Raw genomic sequence first — 26,019 nt, forward strand, 5'->3', positions numbered from 1 at the left:
AAAGAAGAAAGTGAACACAGTTAAACCATTATCACAAGATTATAGGGATGGGGCAGTGTTTGTGATTTTCTTCTAAGATGACAAGTTCAAATCCCTGTGATAAGTTTTAGCTACAGCTAAAAATCACTTCAGTCCAAATACAAGTTTAAACTTTATGGTTTGCTTATGTGGGAGAAAATTTTAATCTGATACTAGGGTTTGTTCAAGACTAAAACTTATAGACGTGCACATATTTAATTTAAAAAGAAGCTACTGAAAATATTGCTACTGAGCAGGTTCAATAAAATCATCATAAACAGCTTTTATCAAGAATAGCCTTAGGTTATTTATAGAGCAAAGCTAGACTTTGTATGTTGTTTTGGATGTCAGCTGTATGATAAGATAAATAGAAACACATGTTTTGCCAAGAAGCCCTGCATGTACTCCTATCTTCTAACAACCAGCTTTTCTTTAATAAACACATGATCACAAACTGTTGATATATAATTACAATAGTGAGAAAGTCAGTTAATGTAACTTACACTTGATCTAAATAAGCAAGTAATTGCCATTAGTTGCTTCTATGAAGGATTAGAAACAATTATATGAAGATTACCTAAAGAGAATGGAGTATTGTAGACTGTAGAAAGATGACGATCACATGCAGTATCAATAACCAAAAAGACAAAATTTTACAGACACCTTTTTAAACAGTTATCACTATAACAATACATAAGAATTACTACATTGAAGGAGAAAAAATAGAAATAGTTGCTAGTCATTAGGGCTTCCTAATTTATTTTTTTTAGATGTAAGGATCTTCCTCCTGCTGACTAAAGTTGACAAGTGAGTAGCACAAACAAGCAGTATTCAAATGGAATCCAGCATTACAAAGAAAGAAGATTGAAACAAAAAGAAAACTAAGAAGCATAGACATCAAGAACATAATTTTTCAGGTTCACTGGCTGGAGGAGAAAACAATGCCACCCTTAAAGCTGGGAAAAAGATCAAGCATTAAAGAAAAAGCTGAGGAATCACATGGACAAAATCCAGGAGAGAAGTGCATTTACAACTGCATTTCATATCCAGTTCTCCTGACTGTTTTTGAAGGTAGCAGTTTGAGCTAAGATTTATGTTCATATGTCAAAGCAGAATAATAATAATAAAAAATGTTTACATTAAATAGTCAATAACTGCGAAGTTTGTAGTCAACAGTGTTGTCCCTCGCTTAGCAGTAAAGCCTATGGTCTAACTATGGGGCAGGAGCTTAATTAATTGATCATTCTACCACGTACCTCCAACCAACTTTGAAGATTGGGGATAGCTAAATATAGAAAATTTTATTACAGCAGTAGGAGCACTATTCCAGCATATTTGTAGCTGACTGCAGAGCACCCCAGGAACTGCTTACAGTGCAATACAAAAAATACAGTCCCAGTTTATAACCTACTCCTGCCTTTTCCTTTTCTGTTAAAACAACCTGCCAATAGTAACAGTAGGGAGAAGAAATCAGTAAGGCACGTTTTCTGTCTGCACTATGGTGATCACAGGCTGGAGCAAGATTTGAAAGTAGGTCACTGCATTTGTGAGTCTTATACTTGGTGTTGATACAATGTAAGTGCAATAAGCTTGTGGACCAAGTTTGCCGAGTTGTGCTCACAGGCTGGATGCTGACTCCGCTTTTTCAGGAATGATTAAACCCCAATCATTCTCCCTTATAAATAAAGAAAAGGTACATGCAATGTTTCCCAACAGAGCCCTGTGGCAGGCTGAGCATCTTCAATTCTGATTTAGTTGATAGCACACTACACTTCTCATATTTGGCAATGAGGGGCAAAAGCTAAGCAGAAGTATTACATATTCATAGCTTTCTTCTGTACCCTGTACGGTTTTTTTATTTGTATGCTTAACTATCATGTACTGTTGGTTACCTGTTCAGTTCAGTGAACCTACTCAAGATCTCAGTAATGGTGCCATCCTTATTTGCTTACATTTATTTAAGCACTCCAAGTGCTGCCATGGTCTTAGTGATATGCCTGTTGAGCATTAGGTTTTCCAAATCATTATGTGAATTTAAAAAAGGAAATATGGTTTTTTAATTTTCCTGGATATGTTTTTAAACTGTGAACTTAACATTGTAAATGGCTTTTTTTGAAAAAACAACATATTAGAGACTGTTTTTGTGACCTCTCATAAGTCGCAGTCAGGGAACACTTCAGGTGAGATTGAAGGGTACGCTTCACTGCTCCCTTTTCAGCAGCCTAAATCTTCAGGGAAACTAATATCATAACCAAAGAATTTCAATTTAAAAAAGAAATATTCTGCTAGCATTTGTAGCTCAGTAATACAGGCTACACAACAAATAGCAAAAAGCTAGATATTTTTTTTCTCATTTGTGCTGGCTAATCTAGAAGTAAGACTATTCAACAAGTGACACTGGCTTAAAAATGGTACAAATGAACAGTCAGCCCGGCCAATAATTAGAAGAGCAAGTCTAGCATGAATTCTCACTACTAAAACCTTTTACTATTGTGGATAGAACTTTGCTGACTCTGTTCATCAGGTACTCAGTAGTAATTGATGATTTTGAAAGAGGAATTCTGTAGCTCTATACATTCTGTCCTGCTGTAAATAACCCGACAGCTTTCAGCGCCAGCATGGCTCTGTCTGCCTTGCAGGAGTTCCAAGAAGTCTTTGAACTTAGATGGGTTTGGCTCTTTACCAGCTCTTACACAATTCAGAAGGTGTGCAGTCAGCTCCTACAGAGCCGCCTCGATGGTATAAGGTGATGGAAGAGCATTGACTGGCCATATGATTACTGTCCATCAGTAGCTCGTTCCCAACCAGTTGCTAAATGGCTCCTGTAGTTTTGCCTCAGTTTCAAGTCTGCATAGGTCAAACATGAACCTAAATACTGCCTAGTGGATATATAATCCTGATCCTACGTCCTCCTTCTACCCTGTGTTTTGCCCTGTCTTATCCTTCCAAACAATGAGTGATTTCAGGTAGGGAATCTCTGCAGGGACAAGACTATTGTCTCACATACTCCTGTGCTCAGAACTGCTCCTGCTGCTCTTCACCTGCAAGCCAAGTCAGGAATTACCCTTTTAGTGAACCGCAGAAGTGTGCAAGTCCTTCAGAAACTTGCAATCACAACACAGGCATCATTATACAAAAAGCTCAAGTGCCATAAACCATTTACTGAGGGTCTGCCTCACAAGAAGTGACAGAAAATTTGCACCCAAAGGGGCAGTGAAAAAAAAAGAAAAAGTAAACAGGCAAACATTTGTCATTTTCACCCTCAAAACACTGTGAGCAACCCTAATCACAACTGAAAGCAAGAGCCTTGTAGTTGTGAGTGTTATGAATTACTCCCTGGCCCTAGTTTACAGTGTTCTTAACTCATATCTATACTGTTAGAAATGCACTATGAGGGAAAGATGCAAAATATGACTTTGCAACAAAGAAAAATCTCACTTTCGTGGAATATCATTCCAAGGAGATGACAAAAGGTATTCCAGACAAGGGAGCATATACTATTCAAAAAATAATTTAAAAGCCCCTGGTCACATGAAGTTGGAAAGGATAATTTTAAAGTGAAAAGACAGCAAATAACTTGTGAGTTGAAACAGCTTGAAAGCTAATCCCAGTAAATCAATGAGCTTCTTGGAGGGCTCTTCAGTGTGATCTTAAGCAACTAATGCAACATGTTACAACCACGTTCCTGAGTATAACTTCAGGAATAAATTTGTACATAATAATAGGCAGCAGGTAACACAAATTTTATGAGTGCTTCTTTGTGGCTGTTCCTGGAAAACTTCTGTTTTTCAGACTAGCTTGAACATGTTCAGATGTTCACATACTGGAAGTAATCCTTTAAAATGCTAAGTTTCTTACAAAGATGTCAAGCACTGTCATGTCTCACTGGCCTCAATTTGAGGACATGAGTAGTATGCAAGATAAGGTCCTTTGCAGATAAGACAGAACAATCAAACAGTAAGGTAATACTCCATAGGAGAGTTTCAATTGTGGGACTCAGGTATAACAAGTCAGAGGCCTTGGTTTGAACTCCAGCCCTAGTTTCATTTCCCAAACGATCGCTGAATAAGAGAAATACACGACTGTACTCCAACTGTCTCATAGAATACACATCCATTTGACGAGATTCCCCCAGGGAGACCTGGAACAGTAGCAGGCAAAACGCACTGACAAGAAGAAATCTTTGTGAACTGTGTGAAGACCACTGGTCTAAGCTTGCTTCCACTGGCACGTTCGGAAATGAATATATCATCTTCACAGTTTTGAAAGTAAGACAGGAAAGAGCCACTTGCATAAAAAGCTATTCCTACCTTCTCTTTGAGCTCACTTGTTTCATTGATGAAACAATATCTCTCCTTCTCCAATTGGTAAATAATCTTCCTTTGTTTCTGAGCTTCATTCATATAATTTTGGATTTCTTCTTCCAAGTTCTTCTTTGACTGTTCATGGAGCTTCACCAAATTTATCTGCTTCTGAGTGGCACTGGTAGCCTTGACCAAGTTCTACGGGGAATGCAAAATAACGAGTCTTGAGCTTAAAAGGCAACTCTGCCACCAGTATGACAAAAACATGCCATTGTCTAAGTGGATTATGGACTTCCCAGTGTTATTACCCCTTATCTAATTTGTTCAGTTGAAATACTTGAGCCTCAAATCTGACTTAAAAGAAATCTCTGAGAGCGCTGCTAAAAAGTGCTTTTTCTGATTTGAAGTTAAAACACTAGTGTCTGCATTACAAAAAAAATGGATAGGATTGTTTACAAGTGGATATAACTAATGACTGGAAAAACATGACCAGCTTTAAGACATTTAGATTGTAAAGCATGCCAATAGGCAGTAAAATAAATAATAAAGCCAAATACCCTTCCTTCTCATGTCCTAAGTAGCAAGTTCAAACTGTAAATTAACCAGGTGTGGTTTAAAATTATGCGTAAGGATTAAACAGAAAATACCAAGATATCATCTTTACAAAAACAGCCTTCTGGTCCCACTTTGAAATTTCTTTCCCTATACAAAACAGGTACTTGTTACCAGTCAAATCTGAGCCCCTGCTAGAGTCAAGACACAGGACAGTGAATCTATACTAAGTAAAGCACCTCAGAAATCATTTTTTAGCATTGAATTTACTAGATTACACTTCAGGAATGCCCATAAACATGAGATGCTATCCTGCAGTACAAGAACCTTGGGCTGATAGAAAATCATCAGTATGAGAAATGGACCTAAAAGCAAGGATTAGTATTAACACATCCTGCCAAGCTGTTACATGGAGCATCAACATTTTGGTTTGTTCTTTTACAAGCAAAGACTTAGTTTGCCTAGATTAATATTAAACTTCATATCTACAGAGTGTAAAAGCACAGATGTAATGAACTCTTTGGATACCAAATGACAGGTTTGCAATAAAAGTGACTACATGTAGCATTTTTGAACTCCCTGATGGTTTATATGTTAAAACTTTGAAATCTTTTGGCTTTTTATGGGTACTATCGCTATTTCAATGCACTGAAAAGAAGGAGTGTGAGCATCTGCTTAAGGAAATCTGAATGCTTTACTTAAAGTTATTTATTCTACAACATTTCTGTGTCGCTGTGAGTGTTTAAACAAATCTCACAGCTTGAGAATGAAATGTCTGTAGTTTATCAGTATTACCAATGCAAGCTCACCTTGCTTAGCATACTCCTTTCCCTCACAAGCTCATCTATAGCTTTCTTGTCAATCTCTGCCTGCTTTTTGGCAGCCTCCAACTCTAGAGAAAAGCAGAAAAGAGAGTAAGTCCTGGATACAAACTGTACAGCTGTTAAAAATGCAGAAACAACTTAGGAGACTTTTTAAAAAAGCCTTAACGTTACATGAACAGTTCAATTAGCTATGACTGGGTTTTGAAACCTCAGGTACCAGCTAATGATGTTAATATTAATTTGGGTACTTAGAAGAATTCAGGCACAGTAATTAGCGGTATGAGGACTTATTGTTTTGTGTGTTCAAACCAAGATACCACAAAGAAGTTGTATTTTCAGAAATCATGGAGCACACTGAAAAACAGAGCCTTTTAAGAAGCTTCAGTGTGAGCATCCAAAAACTGAGGCACTTACAAAACCAGGGACTTTCAGAATTATTCTTATCTCTCTATGTGAAATCCAGTTCTCTGTTGAAGCACTGAGATTCTACTGGCTTCAGAGGAGTTAAAACTACTTGCTATAGGTCAAGATTAGGACTGGAAATATACTATTAAAAAGATACTAGAAATTGAACAGACATGTGTTTTCACTATATTTTTAAATTAATTAAAACCTGCTACACTTCTATAAGTTTTCCATACCTGCTAGCAAGTCAAAGTCAATATTTGGACAGCTTTAGTATCCCTGCTGACCACTGAAGTCCTAAACATACCAGAACTAAGTTTATTAGCTCGCTTGCACATATTCATTTCCAGGCTGTAACTATTCAGCAGAATCAAAGCAGGGAAAAAAGTGTGTCCTAACCATGTGTGACTGCAGTAAGCTCTGAGATTGCTTCTCTCCCACAGGTCAGTGCAGGAGCAATGAAGGTGCCATTGGGGACAACTCTCTATGTGACATGGCACGAATTGGCACACCACAAAGTCCAGTTCTGTCTGTTGTATTTTCACCCCGCATATGTTATATTATGAAAATTCTGTAAGCCCACAAGGTTTTTAAAATGCTGCTGTAGATTCCAACTGTCATTTATACAGTTCTTGTATCTAGGCACTAAAGGAGAATGATCCTAACAGCAGCATGTACTCTGACTGAATAAATTACAAATCAGAAGACAGATCCACTCATCAGTTAGGTACCTACCTCTCTCCAGTCCAGATATTTGATTTTTTAGGGTATTTCTCTCATGTCCTGCATCAACTTTTTGTTCCTCTGCAACACGTAGCTTATTCTGGAGAACATCTCTTACTTTGTTCAGCTTTGAAATTTCAAGGCGCATCTGAGTCACTTCATCATCTCTGGCCTACAGAACAGCAACAAGGAAAGGGGAGAGAAAGTATCCAAGGAAAGAAATGCCTCTGTACTTGGTATATACTTATTCCATTAAATTCAGGAAGCAAAGGAATAAGTACTGTGGGTCACCTGAGAGAAGATAGTTAGCTAATTGAATAATATTGAAAATAATTTAAACAAAGGCAGCTAGGGCAAGGTAAATGACAATCAAATCTTATGCTTTAGGGCTGAAGATGACCAATAAAGAATCCCCAGCTGCAAACCTCACACAGCACTACCCAATTAGTCCTGCAGATTAAACATGGGGAGCTCTAATTCCCTTTGAAGTGCTAGAGACAGTGACTGTGATGAGAAAGATATCTGCAGTGTGGTCTGGTTGTATTTCCTTAATAGCAGGTATCTGTTATCCCTATCTACTTTATAACCTATGGCTTTAAAGAAAAAGAGTTTGTCTCATTTGCTATACAATCAGATGAGAAAATAATCAAAGCACTGCATAACTGGTTACCAGGAAACACAACCAATAATAACAAAAATTAGTCTCTTTCCTTTTAAGAAGTAAATGGAACTTCCTCGTATAATTCAGTGCCACTGTTAGGTTTTACAGCCATCGCAGTCTACAATGTTTGACTGACTTACAGCCTCAGATGCTGATTCTGTGAGATGGTGAATCCTGCTATGTGAGTATCCTCTGGGAGGATGTGAATCTCCTCAATTCTTACTGACAATAACCTTTAAGAGATTTATGAGAACTTTCACAGTTTGGGTTGCCCAACACCATAGTGGAGGCACTCAGCACACTGCAGGATGAAACTGCAAGCACAGTGCCTACAAAAAGGGCATCTCAGATCATGACTGGGGCTCTTAGAAGCTTTAGCAATTGGTTTGATTACTAACTGGGCAGTATCTTCTATTTTTTTTGTTCCCAGAAGTCCATGTGCATGACTCTAGAAGTTCCATCAACTTTTCTTGAAGTGAGGATAAGATCATAAAATCAAAATCCTCCTTTTGACACTCTAGATCCCCAAATGTAAGTAACATTTGAACACATTGTTTGTAAGGTTTTAAACAATTATGGTATTGCTAGAAGTAATGATAAACCCAGATAACCTGGAAAAGACAGTAATTTGTTTTTCAAATACGTAAGAAAAATATCCTCCAGTCTGCCTAACAAAACGCAACTGAAAACAAGCTCCTACCATAAAGCCCATTAAGGATCCAAATCAGAATCATCTGTGTTATATTAGTTATGAACTGAGCTTTTAATCTGTCAGTGGTTAGTTTTTATCATTCTGACTAACAGTTCCCATTTTTTTAAAAAAAGCTCTCTATTGGCAAACAACCTTTTTATTTAGGTGAATTGGTTATACTCGACTAAACCTTGAGAAGATAATGATTTTCTACCTGAATTTTCTAATGTTTAGTGTTTTAACCCCAATGATGATACAAAATGCAAGATACAGTAGACAGTAATAACATCTAACACTTGTACATTACCCTTTATCACAAATGCTCCCAAAGTACCCTAAAAAGCATATGCAGGAATCATTTAATCCTTCCCCAACTGAAACTCACCTGCTTCTGAGTGGTACAAAACAACTGCTAAACAATGTAAAGTCAGGCAAGAAAACCATTTAGATCAGAAAGTAAACACCAGCTTGGTTACTTATATTTAACTTCCCCAACAGATACTGTGGGGGGAAAACTTTAGTGTTGGAAGCAACTCCCTTCAGTGGAAGCTATCCAGGACACTGTCATTATAATTTATTAACATTTTTCAATGGGTTTTGGCAACATTCAGATTATGCTAATCACCATAAGAAAGGAAGTCATTGCTCTTATCTGAAGATCTAACAATTGAGAAAAGACCTTATGCTTGTTGAAAGTACCGTGCATCCTTTATGAACACAATGTGTTGAACATTTTGGTTTACATGTTTCATGAAGCACAGCTCCTACAGCAGGACAGGAGCTGTTGGCTGACAGGGTTGGATACTGTACCATGGTACTGCCACAAAAAGAATGGTATCCAATGACAGCCAGATCTATTCCTAAAAACTCCTCAGATTTCCCCCAAAACTACCCGTAGGGTACTATCAGTATAAGAACTGAGGTCAGCCCTGTCCCAAGTGGTAAGACTACCATCACAGTGATACGGCTGATAGGATGCATGCACTGGTACTTACTTTCAGTTCTGCTGCCTTCTGCTGGATATCCTGCATCACTTCTTCCAACATCACACGGTGCTGCTCACTCTCTTGCATGAGCTTCTTATTTCTCATCTGAAATTGTTCAAGTTCCTTACCAGCTCTTTCATTCAAGATCTGTTAGATTAAAGAACAATCCCATTAATTTTTTTTATCTCATTACAATATCTACATATACGTGAAGACAGAACCTTCCATCTCCCCAGAAGATAAAAGCTGATACAGATTCTTGCCCGCTTAAAAACCACTCTTCATTGCTGATGCAATTACTAATGTGAAATATGATACATGTTCATATTGACTAGGGGAAATGATAATTTCTAACATGTGACACAGCCAGAGTTACTTTCTTAGCAGGTCTCTTTTGCAGGTGGTAGATAAATATTTTACTTCTTGTTAGGCATTTGGCAAGCGTCACATAACACAACAACTTGCTACACCTAATTATTGAAAATTAGCATGAGATTCAAATTACTTCAATCAGCAGAGGGCAGGGGAGCTCTGTTTCTTAGCAAGCAAATCCTACATTAATATGCTGATAACATTTCTCTGTGTACATGGTTTGCTGAGACCAGGACACAACCATTTTCCTCTCTAATTTGTCTTCAGTTAAAAGCCCAGAACAGCAGTTTCATGATTTTTACGGAGAACATATACTTCAAAACTAGAGCCACCAGTCTTTTCTTCTGCTTGATAGGACTTCCCCTAACAGTTATTACTTCGTAAGTGAGGAAAGAACAATCATCATATTTTTCACTTCAAGCATTAATGTGTGATAAACTGATGAAGTCAATATCTACTGTGCCCTTAACAAACATTAAAGGAAGAGAAGTGGAATCTCCCTCTTCTGAATGCACGCAGATGCAAAGACAACTAAGAACAAGGAATACTGTTTCTTGTGTTGCAAATGTCAGGATAACACCGTGTTTCAGGTGAACCTTTACTGAGACTTAGACACGGGTAGGATGACAACTATAGTAATTGTATCAAACCATCTTCACTGTCATGCAAGCAAGGATATTCTAGTAGCAATTTCAGGGGAATAAGAGCAGGCATCACAGCCAACAACAATTCGGTCGAGAAACAATAACCCAATGACACTGCAGTAGCTGAGTCACCTCCTCTTGCAGATCTCTACCCTGACTCTTGCACAGCTGAATAGCCTGTGTTTTGGGCAGACTTTTTGCAAAAGACAATGCAGGGCCTCCGCAAACAACACAGGCAACAAAGACAGTGCAGTAGTCTGGTTAATTAGCCTAGTCACTGCACTTTATGTAAATTACTGTTTTCCAGAATAGCTTGGACAATTGAATGCACCTAAAATCTGCACTTAGAAACGTTGAAAGGGACTATAGAAAGGAAGAGGAAGAAGGGAACAGAACCAGGAGCTGTAGAATCCTATTTTAAAACAATGTGATTTTCCTGGGAGATCATGGAGCTGCCCTCAAAAGCTGCATCAATTCAGTGATATTCAGAGAAATAATCACTTATGTGAAGTATTTTACTAAGACTCTATGTTGACAAAAAAATTGTCACAGACCTCTACCTTCACAAATTTGGGGAGCTGAAGGGAAGAAAAAGCCATAAAAGTCATAAATTTACAAGACACACACAACTCCCAGAGAAGTTTCCCTTGAGGCAGGACTGTTTTACAGTGATGAGATCTCCCCTGCCATTTACTGAAATTGCTTCTCTGAGAGTTTCTCAAAGTCAGGGGAAATGGACTGAAAACCTGAAAATTCAAACACTTGCAGAACACCATGTTAGGACATTTCCAGATAAAGTTTTTAGAAACAGAATGGGGAAAATCAATCAAAAAGGTTTAACGAAGACAGTTCTCTGCCCTTTCACAGAAATTCTTCTACAAGCTTGAGAGGTAGATAAAAATTATTGTGACAGAGAAGAAAGAAGGGGTCAAAGGTAAAATGACTTTACCAATGCCACTATAGTCAATCAGTGGCAAAACTGGCAATACACATCAGAAGTCCAACCTGGCAGTCTCCTGTTACTATCATTAGATCATCCATGCTCTTCACAGACTTTGTCTCATTTGTTGTGATCTTTTCAAGATGATCTCTAACAATATCATTGTGATCCACTACTGATTTCTGTGAGGAATTCTATCTCAAATCTATCAGCAAGCTTTACATGTGTATTTATTAGCAAAGTAATAATTATATAAAAATAAATATTTATTAATGTTTATTGCCTAAGAATAATCTCCCTCCCGCTCCCTTCAGGAAAATCCATTTTCTTTTTATTTTGACATCCGATCCTAATCTTAGACCTGATTAATACAATGTGCCATGTACCCTACCTTCTGCTCTTTTAGATGTTGTTCTATTTTCAGTTGTTCCTCCTTGGTCTTCTGTATATGTTGCTGTAAATTCTTGATCTCAGCTTGCTTGTTATCCATTTCAGCTAGAAGATTTTTCAGCTCCTTCTCCATTTTTTCCTTCTTTCGAGCCTCTCGTGATGCCTCATTCTGATGCAGCTGGATTTCTTGCCGAAGCTATAATAATAGAGAAGACAAAAGTTCCGCTGCCTTTTATTCAGGACGACAAGGCCTCTCACCTTTCTTTCTGCTATGCTTGATTTTGAAAACAACAGCTTCTATACTATTGTACCCACTACTACAAGGAATATGCCAGATCTTTTCAGAAATGAATATGTTCTCTAGTGGCTGAACAAAAAATCCTGCTTGAGGGAACCTATTTATTGATGACAAGAATTTGTTAAGCACCAGTCAGTTCACCCACACAGAAGGGTCCACAGTTCAGACATAAAAGCATTCCTCTGGATATGCAGTGGTACAAATGTATTTTCAGTTGTAAGTTACTTGTAAAGTGGTACTTTCTGAATGCAGCGTTATAACTAATTTTGGCTTGATGTTGTATTGCAAACTTTTTTATTTTGATTTTTCTATCGTACCAGCAGAAACACTTATTAAACTGACAATAAAGGAAAAAGAGATGTCAGATCAGGTTCATTTTCACAACTGCTCTCAATCTTTCTGCTCTCAAAGTTCCTCTGCGGGAACTTTGAAAGAGGAGCTTTCGCTCATATTTAATAGACTGTCTTGTGATTTCTGCTCTCTCCCTCCCCAAAAATGCAACGGAGCAGAATCAGCAGAGAGGAGATGCAGGAGGCTGATCCACATGGAAATATTCAGTTCAGCCAGCGACCAGCAATTCAAAGGTGTTCTTTACTTAAAGATTCCTCTCCCTCTGAGGTCACAGATGAAAAGTTACCAGACCTGACAGGGTCTTCAACAGGATCTTCAGAAAGACATTGTCATTTAAGCAGTCTGAAATGGAGAATAATTTCATCCTGGGAGAATGGGAGGTGGCTACAAATGCTGTAACAATCCCGTAAATTTAAGGGCTGATGAAGTGAGTATCAGAAGATTAAGGCTTGCAAGATTCAATGAGTTTTGACAGGAGTTTCAATCCTCTCTCTTTTCTCCCATGCCCACAATGCTGTCAGAAAAGCAAAGATTTATATTCTTTTGTAATACATTCCCAACCATCTGCTTTAGAAACAAATGAGTTCTGTGCATGACACCTAGGCTGATCATTACTTTCCTATTTGTGATTAATAAAAAACTGTAAGCTAAATGCTGTTCTTTAACATCTTTAAATTCCCTGTTCTTTAGCTGTTCTTCTCTGGTTTTCATTTCTCCTGTTGTCTTGCTCCAGCCCCTATTTATATTCTGCTTTCAACTCTTTAAGCCTTGTTATTATGGTTTTATATTTTGATGTATCAGAGTTCTGTATCCCTTCTTCCATCCTTTACTACTTTCTCTCCATTCAGTGGGTATCCTATTGAACCTCAGTCTTCTGTATCTCTGGCTACTATACACATTTAAAGGAAGTTATACATATTGATCAGTAAAGAACTGTTTACTTAAATGGTAAGAAAAGGAGGGAATCTAACTTAAAGAGGAGACAAAAAAACTAAAGCTGAGATGGAATGTGACTGGTCTCTACAGACACTGGGGAGGTGAAAAATTATTTAAGCTGAAAAATAGTAGGCAGGAATCAGTGTGAAGAAGAAAGCAGGAGGTCTCTAACAATTAGGAAAGCGAGGTTCTGGAAAAACTTCCCATAAAACATAGGGGAGAAAGTAGCCTAATTAGTTTTTAAGTCATAATTTGATTCATTCTTAAAAATGATGGTATGGCATCATGTGACAACCACTGCCAACAGCAAGGGACCTCGGATCTCCATTCCAGGTCTATGTTCTAAGCGGTTCTTTGGAGGCATAAGGATTTACAATGCAGAAAAAACCCTACATCTCCAGTATGAAAGATAACTGATTCAGGCAAAGGAACCTTGGCCTCATTCAGGGTAAGGGGAAGCTATGGAAGCAGCTGGTATATGACAATACACTTTGCAAAGGACATAGCCTAGAAGTAGAGAAAAATATAAAAACCATTCACAACAGAATCCTTTGTTAGCACTCCTGAAAATCTCTGAGATGTGAAAGAACAGGTAGTAGCATAGTAGTCAATGAAGATCAATTGCAAGAGTGGAGTATGGTTCAGGACAAAGCCTAAAATAACCACCTGGTGATCTGTACAGACCTGCATAATGGATTCATCTGCCTCATTTTTCGCCCTCTCTGTATCCTGCTGCTGCTCTGTGGCTTGAGTTAGACTTTGACGTAACTTCACGACCTCTGATAAGAGTTGGTCTCGCTCCTTTGTTATCTCTTCTTTAAGTTTTAGCAAATCCCGGATACTGGAAGCAAGAAAATAATAGTCAAGCAGCATCACAGGCCCTTTCTGTTCTTCCTCCTCTGCCAAAGCAAGATCTTTTGTGAGAAACAGGAGTTTAAAAGTAATTTGTTTCATTTTAACCTCCTCTTGGATTAAGGCTCTGCTGGTCAATTGAATTATATGCTCTATCTACTAGGATCGTAGTCACTGTCAGCATAGGCAGCTTTAAAAGCTAACCTAGTCCAATAAATCACACTTTCTTGTTAGATCACATCCTCATGGATCTGAAGAAACCTTCAGTTTCCCAAAAAGGTAAACAGGGAACAAAATTTCTTCTTCTCCATCCATTGCAAAATTACTCAGGGACCAAAAATGCTAGATTGTTGTAACCATTCTCTCTGAAGCTTACCTGATGGGCCACCTGACTGGGTTATGTCTTACAGCCATCTAATGTAAAAATAAAATAGACTCCCTGTTTGGACACATTTACAATCTGAAAGAAAGTCCAAGCAGAGTGGGTTGAAGCTCAACCTTAAAATACAGCGTTACAGTTCTAAAAGGAGTTGCCTAGTCCCATGGCCTTGTCACTGGACAGAGTATTTAAGCATGGAACTGGAGGGCAATATAGAAGGAAATTGAAGAAGAAATTGTAAGTAGGCAGGTCTCAGCAGCCTGGACAGCAGCTGGAAACTGCAGGAGTGAGGTCTTGGCAAAGTAACGGCTCCTAGCTCTTGCAGGAAAATGCTAAAAGCAGCCACAGAGAGCTGCCTTGAGGCAGAAGGGGAAGGCTGAATAACCAAGCTTTTAGATCGAAGGAAATCTGTTACGCAGGTCCAGTACATTTCAGGGCCAAAAGGTGAAGAAGTAGATTTCTCATGCATCAAGGTGGTTTATGTGCTGGCATATTCCTTGGAAGGGAAATGTTTGAGCACACTAAAGGCCTTGCTCACAGACACAAGACTTGTTTATGCAGCCTGGATACACAGTGCACGGGGAGATGAGCATGCCTCATATATATCCTGAATGTCTAATATAAATAAATACTTTAACACAATGTAAAAATTTCAAGCCAGAACCAGCTGGGCCAACCATCAGCAATCTCGATAGAAAGTACTGAGGTCATAGAGTCAATATACTTCATCTCATCTTTGAGTTTACACTTAATCTTACAGCATAAGCACAGCCTGAGGACCTGATACTACAAACTCTAGCTTTTGGAGAGCTTTTCAGCAGCTCCTGAGGATCATTATTATTTGCACACTGTAGCAACCAAAGGCTCCACCTGAGACTAGGTCCCTCTATGCTAGTGGCTGCATATGTGTTCAGTAAAAAAATCCATAGTCTGGAAAATGTATAAATATAAAATACAAACAAGAATACAGACAGTGATAATGCCTTATAACAAAGCTCAGAACAGAAGAGAAATCAAATCTCCTGCTTCCTTGACTTATTTACTTGACCCTGCTGCCATCATGTGTAAAAATGTTGACAGGATCTTATTGTCAAAGACAGAGTATGTTGAAATGCTAGTCAGATAAAACAATATGACAGATACAGAGAAAGTGCATAATATTGATTTTTATTTGATCTCTCAGCTTAATCCAACGCTGAATGAACTCGCTCAGAGCCTGATTCTGTACTTGCTCACTGCATAAACACACAGACCAATAAATGTGCACTCATGAGAAAAGTAAAAGGCAGAAAAGACCTCTCTCTCTCTCTCTCTCTCTGTGTTTCAGTGTCTTTGTAGCATCTAAATGATTAAACAAAGTGTAGAATGCAAGAAAATCAGATCAGACTTTCCCTTGTCCTGGGGAAAACTTACTTGTACTCCTGTCCCAGGGACAGTCCAGATCCTTGCTCTACTAAATTAGTTAGACGTGCAACTTCCTCTTGCAGTGAATTAATAATTTCCTTAGCTTTCTGTTCCTTTTCATAGGCTGTATCCACCATTTTCCAGGCCTTTCCAATCTCCTAGGAACAAAATGGAAAACAATTACATAAATTAAATTGGGTTGAAAATTAACAACAAATTAAAAATTAATTGCCTTGCATTTTGGTTAATTAAGAAAATAGATTTCCATGCCTTTTCATGCTTAGATTCACAACAGTTTTCTTCATCAGTTGTCTTTTCTTTTGGACAAGGGCATAGCCACCATTTGGAGCCACTCAGGCTATGTCAATTTACACCACAAAAGCTCTAACACGTTTTCTTTAACCCATAGATCTGAACATTATCAAATCTCACTCTATGAGCTTTTAGTTGTCTGAGTCCCACTAATATCTAAAAATTTACTGAAAATTCAGTGCCCAGAAAATTACCATCTACATAAATAGCTCATTTATGTCTGTAAAACTCTTATTAGCTGTTATGACAATGAACATCCAAATCACTGATTTGGATGAGAGAAAGATGTTACTGAGGGCTTTTCTCCCTCTTCACTCATTTTCATCTGTGAGGACCCAGTGTATTTTGATTTTAACTATATATTTAGACAAGCCACAATTTTCATGCCAAATTGCAGCACATGGAATTATTTGAACGACAGACTCATGTGCCTCTCACAAACCCAGGGTTTGATATCCACAAACAGGATACAAGCAGAGTTTTTAACTTCCTTTGCATCTCTCGCCCTTGGATCAGATCCTAAAGAATCACACAGCAGACTTATTCCTTGCCAGGTTCAAACCAAGCTCCTACCAGTTCTGGAATACTGTGCTAAAAAATGACATAGATTCAGAAAGCAACTGGACTGGATGAAAAGTTCCAGAAGACTCAGTAAATAAAGATGCTGCTTTTGACACAGTAAGTCCCTGTACTGCAAATCACAGCATGATGTCCTCTCTCTCATGCTCTTTTCTCAGCTAGCTCCTGGTGGAGTTCTGGACTTGATGGACTTGTACAGATTTAGACTCCAAGTGTGGCTGTGCAGCTCTACATTAGGTCTAGGGTCTCCCCAACCAAAGCCAGACAGAAGCATCATTACATCAGGCCATAATATCCCTTTCAACTCCTACTTGCATCATATGAAAATAGGGCAAAGAAAAAAAATTAAACACACCTCCACAATGATGAATATCAAATAATTTAATTTATATCAAATTGTTTACAGCAGTTCTTTATGGAAACTAATGTCTCTGGTTCTAAAAAAAAACCCCTATTTATTTTAAACTCAAAATTATGACACCTATATTATGGTATATTGTTAATAAATTTACTGAACTCTTTTAAATCAAATAAATGTAGTACTTAGCTGTTTACTGCCTAAATTTAAAATTCAAGCTATTGAACTAACAGAAGTAACAGGCTACCAGAATTTGCTGAAAAGATAACACAAAATATAACATCTGTAGCCTCTTCAAACTGGAGAGGGAATACATTTTCATGTTATTTATACAACTAGTTCGGCATATCCAAATTTGAGAAACCATTTGGAACTTAAACATTAGGAATGTTTGCTCTTTTCGCCCCCCCCAACCTATTAATAGTTAAACAGTGGGCTTGTTCAGAAATTCTGACAAAGATTATAGTAAATTAAATTCACTACCTACAAACAGTATTTTCATTACTTAGTAAATTACCTAGTTCGAAATTTAGTTTGAAAGATGTTCTTTTCTCTTATGTATCAAGCATATTTAAACAGTTTTAAATATTAAAGTCAATTATTGCATTTTACACATTTTGAGTTCTAATTTCCATTCAAATGCAGCAATGATCACACATAAAATATTAAGTATCACTAGTAAATAATAAATTTTTCATTCATTATTATATTACATAAAAATGTTCAATTATGAAATTTAAATAAATGCACACTAGGCTGAAATGGCATGAAGACTTAGCCTATCATCTTGACTGGCAGAAAAGCATAAAATATAGCTGTAAATAAACATGTTTCAGATTTGCCAACCAATAAGAAGCAACTAACCTTTCTCTAGAAAAATGCAAATGAAAAATAAGATTAAAGCTGATTACTTCAATCAAAGCTTCCTGCTGGCTGATTAGACTGTGATTAAAATTGGTGAATTAAATCATTATGATTGCAGTTTTGGGGGATAGAACTGGGGAATAAAATCAATATGCCCTCTGAGAGGTCCTACTGGTTTCAGTGAGTATTTTGTTCTGGTGAGTATTTGCAAAAGCTGTCACCTGAAGTCAATGAGGCCATTCAGATAAGCAGTGATTTCAGGTCAGCCTAAGCTGTGCTTTTTGAACTTCATCTTGTTTTTGATGTGTAAAAACAATTGTATTGAATTTGTATTGATAAAACCAATTTGTATCAATAAAGCTAGCAGGCACAGATGATGGCCCCATTAATAAACAAAATCTAAACAAGAATTTGCTACAGACTTCAGCATCAGCAAAACTAGGCTTCATTATAGTTGTTTCTTGGTTGTGTCTTTGAATAGTGCATCAACAGATTGTTACCTTTAACTTCAAAAGTAAAGAGGAGGAATTTTTTGATGGTGGAAGCCTTCATTGAAAAAATACTCACATTATTACTCAGTGGAGAGGGGAACTGAAAGAATACAGTGTGTCAACATCACTAGGTAATTGCAGTATATGGTTAGGTAGGTAACATGCATTGCAGTCTGTTGTATAATCAAAGATGGAAGTACACTAGATGTTTGCAGTTAGAATAATTCAAAAATATTTGGAGAAATACTGGAACTCTGGAAACAGTGAAGCAGAATTCATAAAGTGTGACTGCCTTACTTTATTTTCATTAAATACTCCAAAAGATCACATCAGTTTCACTGCTCAGAAACTGAGAATTACTGAAATGCTTTCTTAATATATTGGATTGATACACACAGAAATTGAAAACTTGGTAATTCCAAGCAGGGCAATACAAGCTCCTACAAATTCCCCTTCTAGGGTTCCTCCAGTGCAGCCTTGTGGATCAGTATCCCTATCAATGAAAAAGAGAATTGTATTCCCTTGGTGTTCAGCTTGGCATTTTGCTCCTTTGATATGACTGCAAACAACAGACTTCTTATGTCCAGCTTATTAAAACTACAAAACAGAGCGCTGAACAACCATCAGAAAGTTAACAGCTATTGATTATTATTGACCTGGGTCCTACCAGCCACTGATCTGTGTAGTTAACCCCTGCCCCTAAACAAATCCTACTGATTACAACGAGGCTTCACATGGAGAAAAATTTTGCTTTGGCAACTTTTATGGGTATATGAAACAATGACCTAAAAGAGGAAAGCTCTACATCTGCTACCCTGATGACCCATCAAGTCACCAAGATTTAGGGCCTTAATTTGAAGCAACTATACCTTTTTTACAGGAACAGCCCCTCTAGGATTCTCCTATCTTTTGTAAATAATGAAATAGTGGAACAGATTGTTTGTTTCATTTAGGGCTGAAAAATACAGTCTTTGCTATGTAAGCACTGGAACTTTCCTCAGCACTTGCGAAACACACTTTTTGAATGTTAGTAAAACTGTAGTGAAATAAATACTACAGCTGTAATGGACATTCCCTTCAGAAAAAATAACATGAAATAGAAGGGTATACCAAACAAAACCCCAAAACATGACATGAATATTTTAAACAATATCCAAATAATTCCTGAACATTTAAGGGAAAGACTAATTATCATAACCAAACTGAAAAAGTATCAGTGCTGTTTACTTGGCCCACAGCACACTAGAATTGAAATGTCATGTTACACATTGCACATCATTTGTAATGGGATCATACTGTCAAGCAGCTTTTTCACTACAAAATCTCTTAGTTGGTTCAATAGTAGGTGGTATTGTTAAGCTCTACTTTGCCTGAGCTTCAAATTAGCTGCTGAAATTGGAAAGGCTCTTATTTTTCCTACTCTTCACTCAGTTTTATGACATTGCTAAGACAATGTCTCCTCAACTCGGAAACATCTTGAAGGATTGCCCCTGCTGCAGTTCACATTTAGATTATTGCCAAGTAATAGCAGAAAGAAAATGATACAGATCATTGTGGTTCCTGACACCCACCTACCAGGTTTTGATTAGCAGCAGTGAAAATCAACAAGATTTTCTATGCAGTTTTCCTCCTCCCTGAGGATGCTTTGAGCAGTACCATGGGCTTGCAAGCTGCAGCCATAGGATAACAGCAATGCTATTTATATTTACTCTGAGTGTATTTTCTTCATAATTCCAAGGACAAGAAACTTACTTTCAAAGAACTTCTATTTCTGTAGTGCTCATAGATCACTCTGGATTGTTACACTGAATTTATTTTACTGGAACAAAACACTTTATTGTAAGGCATAGAGGTTTCTAAACTAAATGCTAACTTAAAGCCTGTCTAGGTTCCACAGCCTAAGCTTTTAAACTATCAGGAGGAAAAAAGTTGAAAATACAGTCTTCTGATCATTTGACAGCTTTAGGTTTCTGGTAGTCAAACCTCACTGCAAGGTTTTTAGTGAGTCAAGCACTTTGATTTGACAGAGTTCAAATCAATAATAACAAAGAACACATCACAGTAAATTGGTAAAATCACATTGAAATGCTATATAGGATTCCTTTTCAAAAACACTGCAAAACATTTATTTATATGAGTCAATGACACTTCCCTGGTCTTCAATCAATATTTCAGCTAGTAAGTAGATTTTTTATATTCTGGCAATAGTTAACATCCAAGCAGCACTTCAAAAATATTAATGAATCCAGTAACAAAAAACTGTATATTAAGTTGAAAATATACTATTTTACAGAGGGAAAGCTTAAACAAAAACTATTAGTGAGTACTTGAAAGCCGATGGAGTTAGTTTAGTGCAAATAAACACAGAATTTGACTGGGACTAGTACAAATATCAGGCTAAAGAAACAAAACGATTGGTAGCAATGCAGAGGTTAAAGAACTGGAGATGCCAGCTCTATAGTCCTCTGACTAGTTCTCTACATAAAATAAAGTGTTCTTGTAGGTGCTTTCCTTATTACCCTGTATTTCATTAACAATTTGCAGATCATATTTAATTCTATTCAAAACTTTACCGTCTTCATTGATGATATAGTTTCCTGATCATCTTTAGAGAGCTTTGTGAGGGCCGCTACTTTAGATGAATTCACCACAAGCTCAGCACTCAGCTCCCTGCATTTCTGCATGAGACGCTTTTCATTTTCATGAGACTTCTTCATAACAGCATGGAGCTTCTCATATTCTATTCGGAATTTTTCCAGAGTTTTATCTCCCTGAAGTAGACTGATGACTTCTTGGAAGTCTTTTTCCAATGCTTCAAACACACTTTCTTCTAGATATGGTTTGCTAGACTTTTCCTGAATGAAATGAGATAGATAATCAACAAACAGGAGGAATTCAACATCTCTCTTATGACCCCAGAATATAAAAAAGCAATATACTGAGTGTGTAACAGCTACTAAGAAATCATTAAAAACTTTTCTGAAATAAGAGTTTTCTTGCTAGCATATGATATGCACATTGCAGGCGATTTTTCAAACAGATCTCCCCTGATTTTACTGAAATAACTTGTGCTTTAACAGTCAGAGTTCCTGTAATTGAGTACCACAACTACTTTAAAGATAGGCCTATAAAATATCATCATTGTGATAGCATTTAAATAATACATCAATGACTCAGGAAGCCCAGTATTTTAGCCTCAATTCTTCCCAGTTCTCTACACTCTAAAGTCTGATTAGTTTATGCTTTCTATGCAGATCATGCCAGCAAATCACTTGCAGATAAGCGTGTCTGAAAGCTCCAGTAATGTCAATGCAAGCCAATCCTTCCTCGGCAGGAAATGCTACTGTTAAACTTTTCACAGGGAACATTTTTGATCTAGCTCAGTTCTGACGCCAGATTTTGCCAGCTCAGTTGCTGGACACCAAATTTCACCAATATTTTTCAAAACAGCTTAAAATAAGCCTCCATTATAGCCTTCAACAGAACACAACAATACCAAGAGAAGGCAGCATGGCCACTTCTCAGGAGTTAGCTTCATCTGCTAAACAGCAAGATGAATCAGCCCATGGGATGCTTCGTGCTGTCACAGATACATTGCTTCCATTACTCAGGCTTGCTCAAAACTGACTGGAACGCTGCTATCTGAAGTCTAGGTATATCCTTACAATCGCATCTCAGAAGTGGACTCACTTGGATAGGAAAATAGCTCTCCGGTTAGCACCAACCATGGATGTATGGCGAGCCCCTCTCACAGAGGAGAGGCAATGAGATGCACAGCTCCCACAACCTTCAAAATCCACTCTCCTATCTCCCCTCCAAACCAATGTATAGCTATTTCAAAAATGCCTCAGGCCCCTACTCACCATTTGAACACAGTTTAAAGGCAAGAATTTTCAAAATTCTAAAAAAGAACAAATTCTGAGAGCAAAACAACACATTTAATTTGTTTTACTGGGGTTTTTTTGGGGGGAGAGGGACTACATAAGTTCACACTACCCTTACAACTTGAAAGAAAGGTCAGGACGTGTGATGCACCGAGGCAGAGGCACTGGCTGCACATCCCCCTCCCTGCCAAGGCTCTGATTTCAGGATTTGGGTTTTTTTTTTCTATCAGAAACTTCAATGTGAAATCAGCAAGGGCAACTTGAATATCGAAACCCATGCTCCCGTTGGTACAGAAGAGCCATCTGCGCCGCACGGCCGAAGCTTGGTGTGTAACCCCTTCAAACCTGCTCTAGCGCTCATGGCAATAAATTTGTGTTGCTTCTTACTCCATCCTCCTCTCCAAGGTCAGACCTTCAGTTTTGATCTCATTTACACTTCTGATTGTAAACAGAGTGGAAAGAAGCCCAGCACTGGGCAGGGGGAGAGGGGGTGCTGGAAATCACAACCACCATCTTAAAAGTAGCAGGTCTTCCTAAAATTTAAGTATTATTACTGCCTAGGTACAAGTAGCCTAATTGCTCCCACTTTCAACAAAGAATCTAATTGAGCTGTGCTTACAAAAGTAACTCAGCAAATAAGTATGGTATACAGATATAGATGATATCATTCTGAGGTACAGCGTTTGTCCTGTCCAAAAAAAAAAGGCGGGCAATGGGGAGTGAGGGGAGGCTCACCTCAGCCATGCTGCCGGCGGGCTGGGGGCAGAAGTGCCGGTGCGGTGACAACCCCAGGCCGCAGCCGTGCAGAGGTCGCCGCGCCGTATCGTAGCAACGGCGGCGGACGGGGCCGGAGCGCGGCGGGGCGGGGCGTTGGGGCGTTGGGAGGGGCCGTTGGGGCGGCGGTGGCGGCCCGCGGGACGGGGGCGCTGGGGCTGTTCCCGGGGTCCTGCGGGCTGCCTGGGCCCACGGCCCAGAGACTGCTCGGAGAGGCCCGTCGCGGCCCTGCGCAAGACCCTGGTTGCCTCCTGTCCCTTTGGCCTCGGGGTTTTCTTCCAAAGCTGTCCATCTTGCTGTTGAAATTCAGCCGTCGTGGATTTTAATCAACATCACTGAGGAATATGTCTCCTCTGACGTGAAAGGCCAGGAGCTGCTCCGTGAGCAGAGCAGCGGGGTCAGGGAGATGCAGCTGCTCAAGGAGTCAGGCGTTCCATCAAGGCATGGAGGGAGGCAGGGTCCTGTGGAAGGGGATAAAAGGGGATCTGTGTGAGTTTGGGGTGCACATTTGGAGCCTGGTCTCTGTCATTTCATTGCACCTGACTCTTCACACTATCAGTGTGTGGCTGATACCATATGAGCCATGACGTAGAACAAGGGAACCCAGGACGGCGGCTCTGCACTTGGAGAGCTGTGCACAAGCAGCAGCAGCTGCTGCTTGCTCTGGTCCCCGCTAAGCCTTGAAATGGTTTGGTTTATCTCCACGGGGTCACAGACTGCTTCATCTGGTAGCTTTTCAGGGCAAGGAATGTATCGTACCATGTGTACGCTCCCGAGCAGAATGGATGTTGGTTATGACCTTAAAGTACCATTTGAAGCTAATAATGACGATGGAAAACTTTTTCTCTTCCTGGTTTAATGAAGCCTGAATTGTAGTGCTTCGTTTTACTGATTACATAGCAAAATAGGTAATTTCAAATGAATGCTTTCAAATAGTCTGATTTTACCATTAGAACTGGAGAATAATACACATTTTGTAGTGTATTCTCTATATGTACGACAATTTACAAAATATCATACATGCTGAATGTTGTGGTTTAACCGCAGCCGGTAACAGCACCATGCAGCTGCTCGCTCACTCATTCCCCCTGCAAGGGGACGGGGAGGAGAATAAAAAAAAAAAAGTGGGTTGAGATAAAGACAGTTTAATAGGATAACAAAGGAAGAGAATAATAACAATAGCAATAAATAAAACAAGTGATGCACAAATGCAATTGCTCACCACTCATGAAAAAAAACCAACAATGCCCAGTCTGTTTCCAAGCAGTAATCCCGCCTCCCGGGTAGCTTCCCCAGTTACATATATCCGGAGCATGATGCTATATGGTATGGGATATCCCTTTGGCCAGTCTGGGTCAGCTGTCCTGGCTGTGCTCTCCCAGCTTCTTGTGCACCTGGCAGGGCGTGGGAAGCTGAAAAGTCCTTGACTTGGTGTAAACACAACTACCTAGCAACAGCTAAAACAGTGTGTTATCAACATTATTCTCATACTAAACCCAAAACACAGCACTCCTAGAAAGAAAATTAACTAACTTTCTAGGAGCCTAACTCCTAGGCTCATAGAAAGAAAATTAACTTTGTCCCAGCCAAATCCAGGACACTGAAACATAGTTTCAATCATTTCAAAGCACACGTCTAATAAAAAATCAAAGTTATTTTTCTAAGTTTTGCACTCTTCTTTTTCCTCATTTTTTTACTGATGTTTCTTATAGAATAAAATTACCAGGAAGATGATCATGATAAATTCCCTGATTCTAGGATTTCAGATTCTCAAGAAGACCAAACTTTTAGACCTTTAAAACAAAACAGCTGCATGTGTAAAGAAATATCAAAATACATGATTTAAATTTTGCTAGCAAAATACTGCTGGAGGAAGGGGATATGCTCAGAATTAAAAAAAAATTATATGATTAAAAAAACTTCAAAGTTACATCTTAAATATATAACCTTGATCTTTATTATACTCTTTCTTATGGCTTTAACAACAGAACAGGAGTGGAAACTTATGAAGGGAGGTAGTTACCTTTGTGCTTTAGGTTTATGTTTACGCTTGTGGGTAACAGCACTAATGTGTCCAAAAATGATACCCATTTATTAAGGCATTCCCGTGAGCTTCTGTTTTTCAAACTCACGGTGATTCATGTCCTGTGAGACCCTCTAACGGTAGCTGTATCGGCTGGTCTTCATGACAAGTGCCATTTAAGCTAAATTCATTCAAATTTGACGAGTTCACTGTCATGGTAACTGCACCTCTAACTGCAGTGCATAGTAGGATGCCTGTGTTAGGAGTCTGTGATAACTCATGCTAATACCCATTTTTGATAAGCCAGCCACCATGCCTTAAAACATCCTAACTCATAGCACATACTTTTAAGGGCAAACAGGAAACAAATCTGTGACAAGACTCAAATATTTACTTTGAATTAATTCTGCAACAAACCTTGACATGTTCATGACCGAGAAGGTGGACTGACACTCCAGAGGACATCTGGGTTTCTGACCTTAGAAAGAATTTCCTGTAGCAGTTAAAGTTCCCTGTGCTTTCTGTTCATCGGTAAAGTGGAAATAACCCCATCTGCCATCCTGCAATGGTGTTGTGACTGTCATGGCTATACATGATGCGCTCATGTCCTAAAGTGAACCTCGAGACAAGATGGAGCTTTTGAAGTGGGATCACTTTTTAAGTCTCCCTTTTAAGCTGAGCCTACATTCCCAGCTCTGGGAAAACCTTTCTGATAAGAAGAGCAAAAAACTCCGACAGCCACAGAAGAAAAGAAAAAAAAAAAAAATCACCTCAAATAAAAATAAGTAAATCTCCGCAAACAGCAGAGACAAGCCAGCCTCAGAAAGTTTCAGTTCATTGAAAGATTATTATTAATTTCCCTGAATATCTGACTTCGTTCAAGAGACACCTGTACTTTACGGTAAATAAGCAGAATCACCTGTTTCACCAGCTGCATAAAAGAGAGGTTTGCAGCAGTGGTGCGTGTTTGTCTGCGTGCAGAAAGGGTTACTAGAGGAGAAATA

The 26,019-nt window shown here is 38.6% G+C and overlaps 1 protein-coding gene across 1 annotated transcript in view; it reads right to left on the reverse strand.

Moving 5' to 3' along the window:
• CFAP58 (cilia and flagella associated protein 58) overlaps positions 1–23,021 on the reverse strand; it is a 58,770-nt gene extending 35,749 nt beyond the window's left edge. The window contains exons 1-9 of the mRNA XM_075757502.1: positions 22,954–23,021; positions 20,908–21,189; positions 15,740–15,888; positions 13,780–13,936; positions 11,512–11,706; positions 9,174–9,311; positions 6,839–6,998; positions 5,684–5,766; positions 4,329–4,520 (exon numbers count right to left, since the gene is read on the reverse strand). Of these exons, the coding sequence (XP_075613617.1) occupies positions 4,329–4,520; positions 5,684–5,766; positions 6,839–6,998; positions 9,174–9,311; positions 11,512–11,706; positions 13,780–13,936; positions 15,740–15,888; positions 20,908–21,189; positions 22,954–22,962 (1,365 nt within the window). The 5' untranslated portion in view covers positions 22,963–23,021. The remainder of the gene's footprint in view (positions 1–4,328; positions 4,521–5,683; positions 5,767–6,838; positions 6,999–9,173; positions 9,312–11,511; positions 11,707–13,779; positions 13,937–15,739; positions 15,889–20,907; positions 21,190–22,953) is intronic.
• Between the last annotated feature and the right edge of the window lie 2,998 nt (positions 23,022–26,019).

This window comes from Balearica regulorum, chromosome 7 (genome assembly GCF_011004875.1).
Source record: "Balearica regulorum gibbericeps isolate bBalReg1 chromosome 7, bBalReg1.pri, whole genome shotgun sequence".
Lineage (NCBI taxonomy): Eukaryota > Metazoa > Chordata > Aves > Gruiformes > Gruidae > Balearica > Balearica regulorum.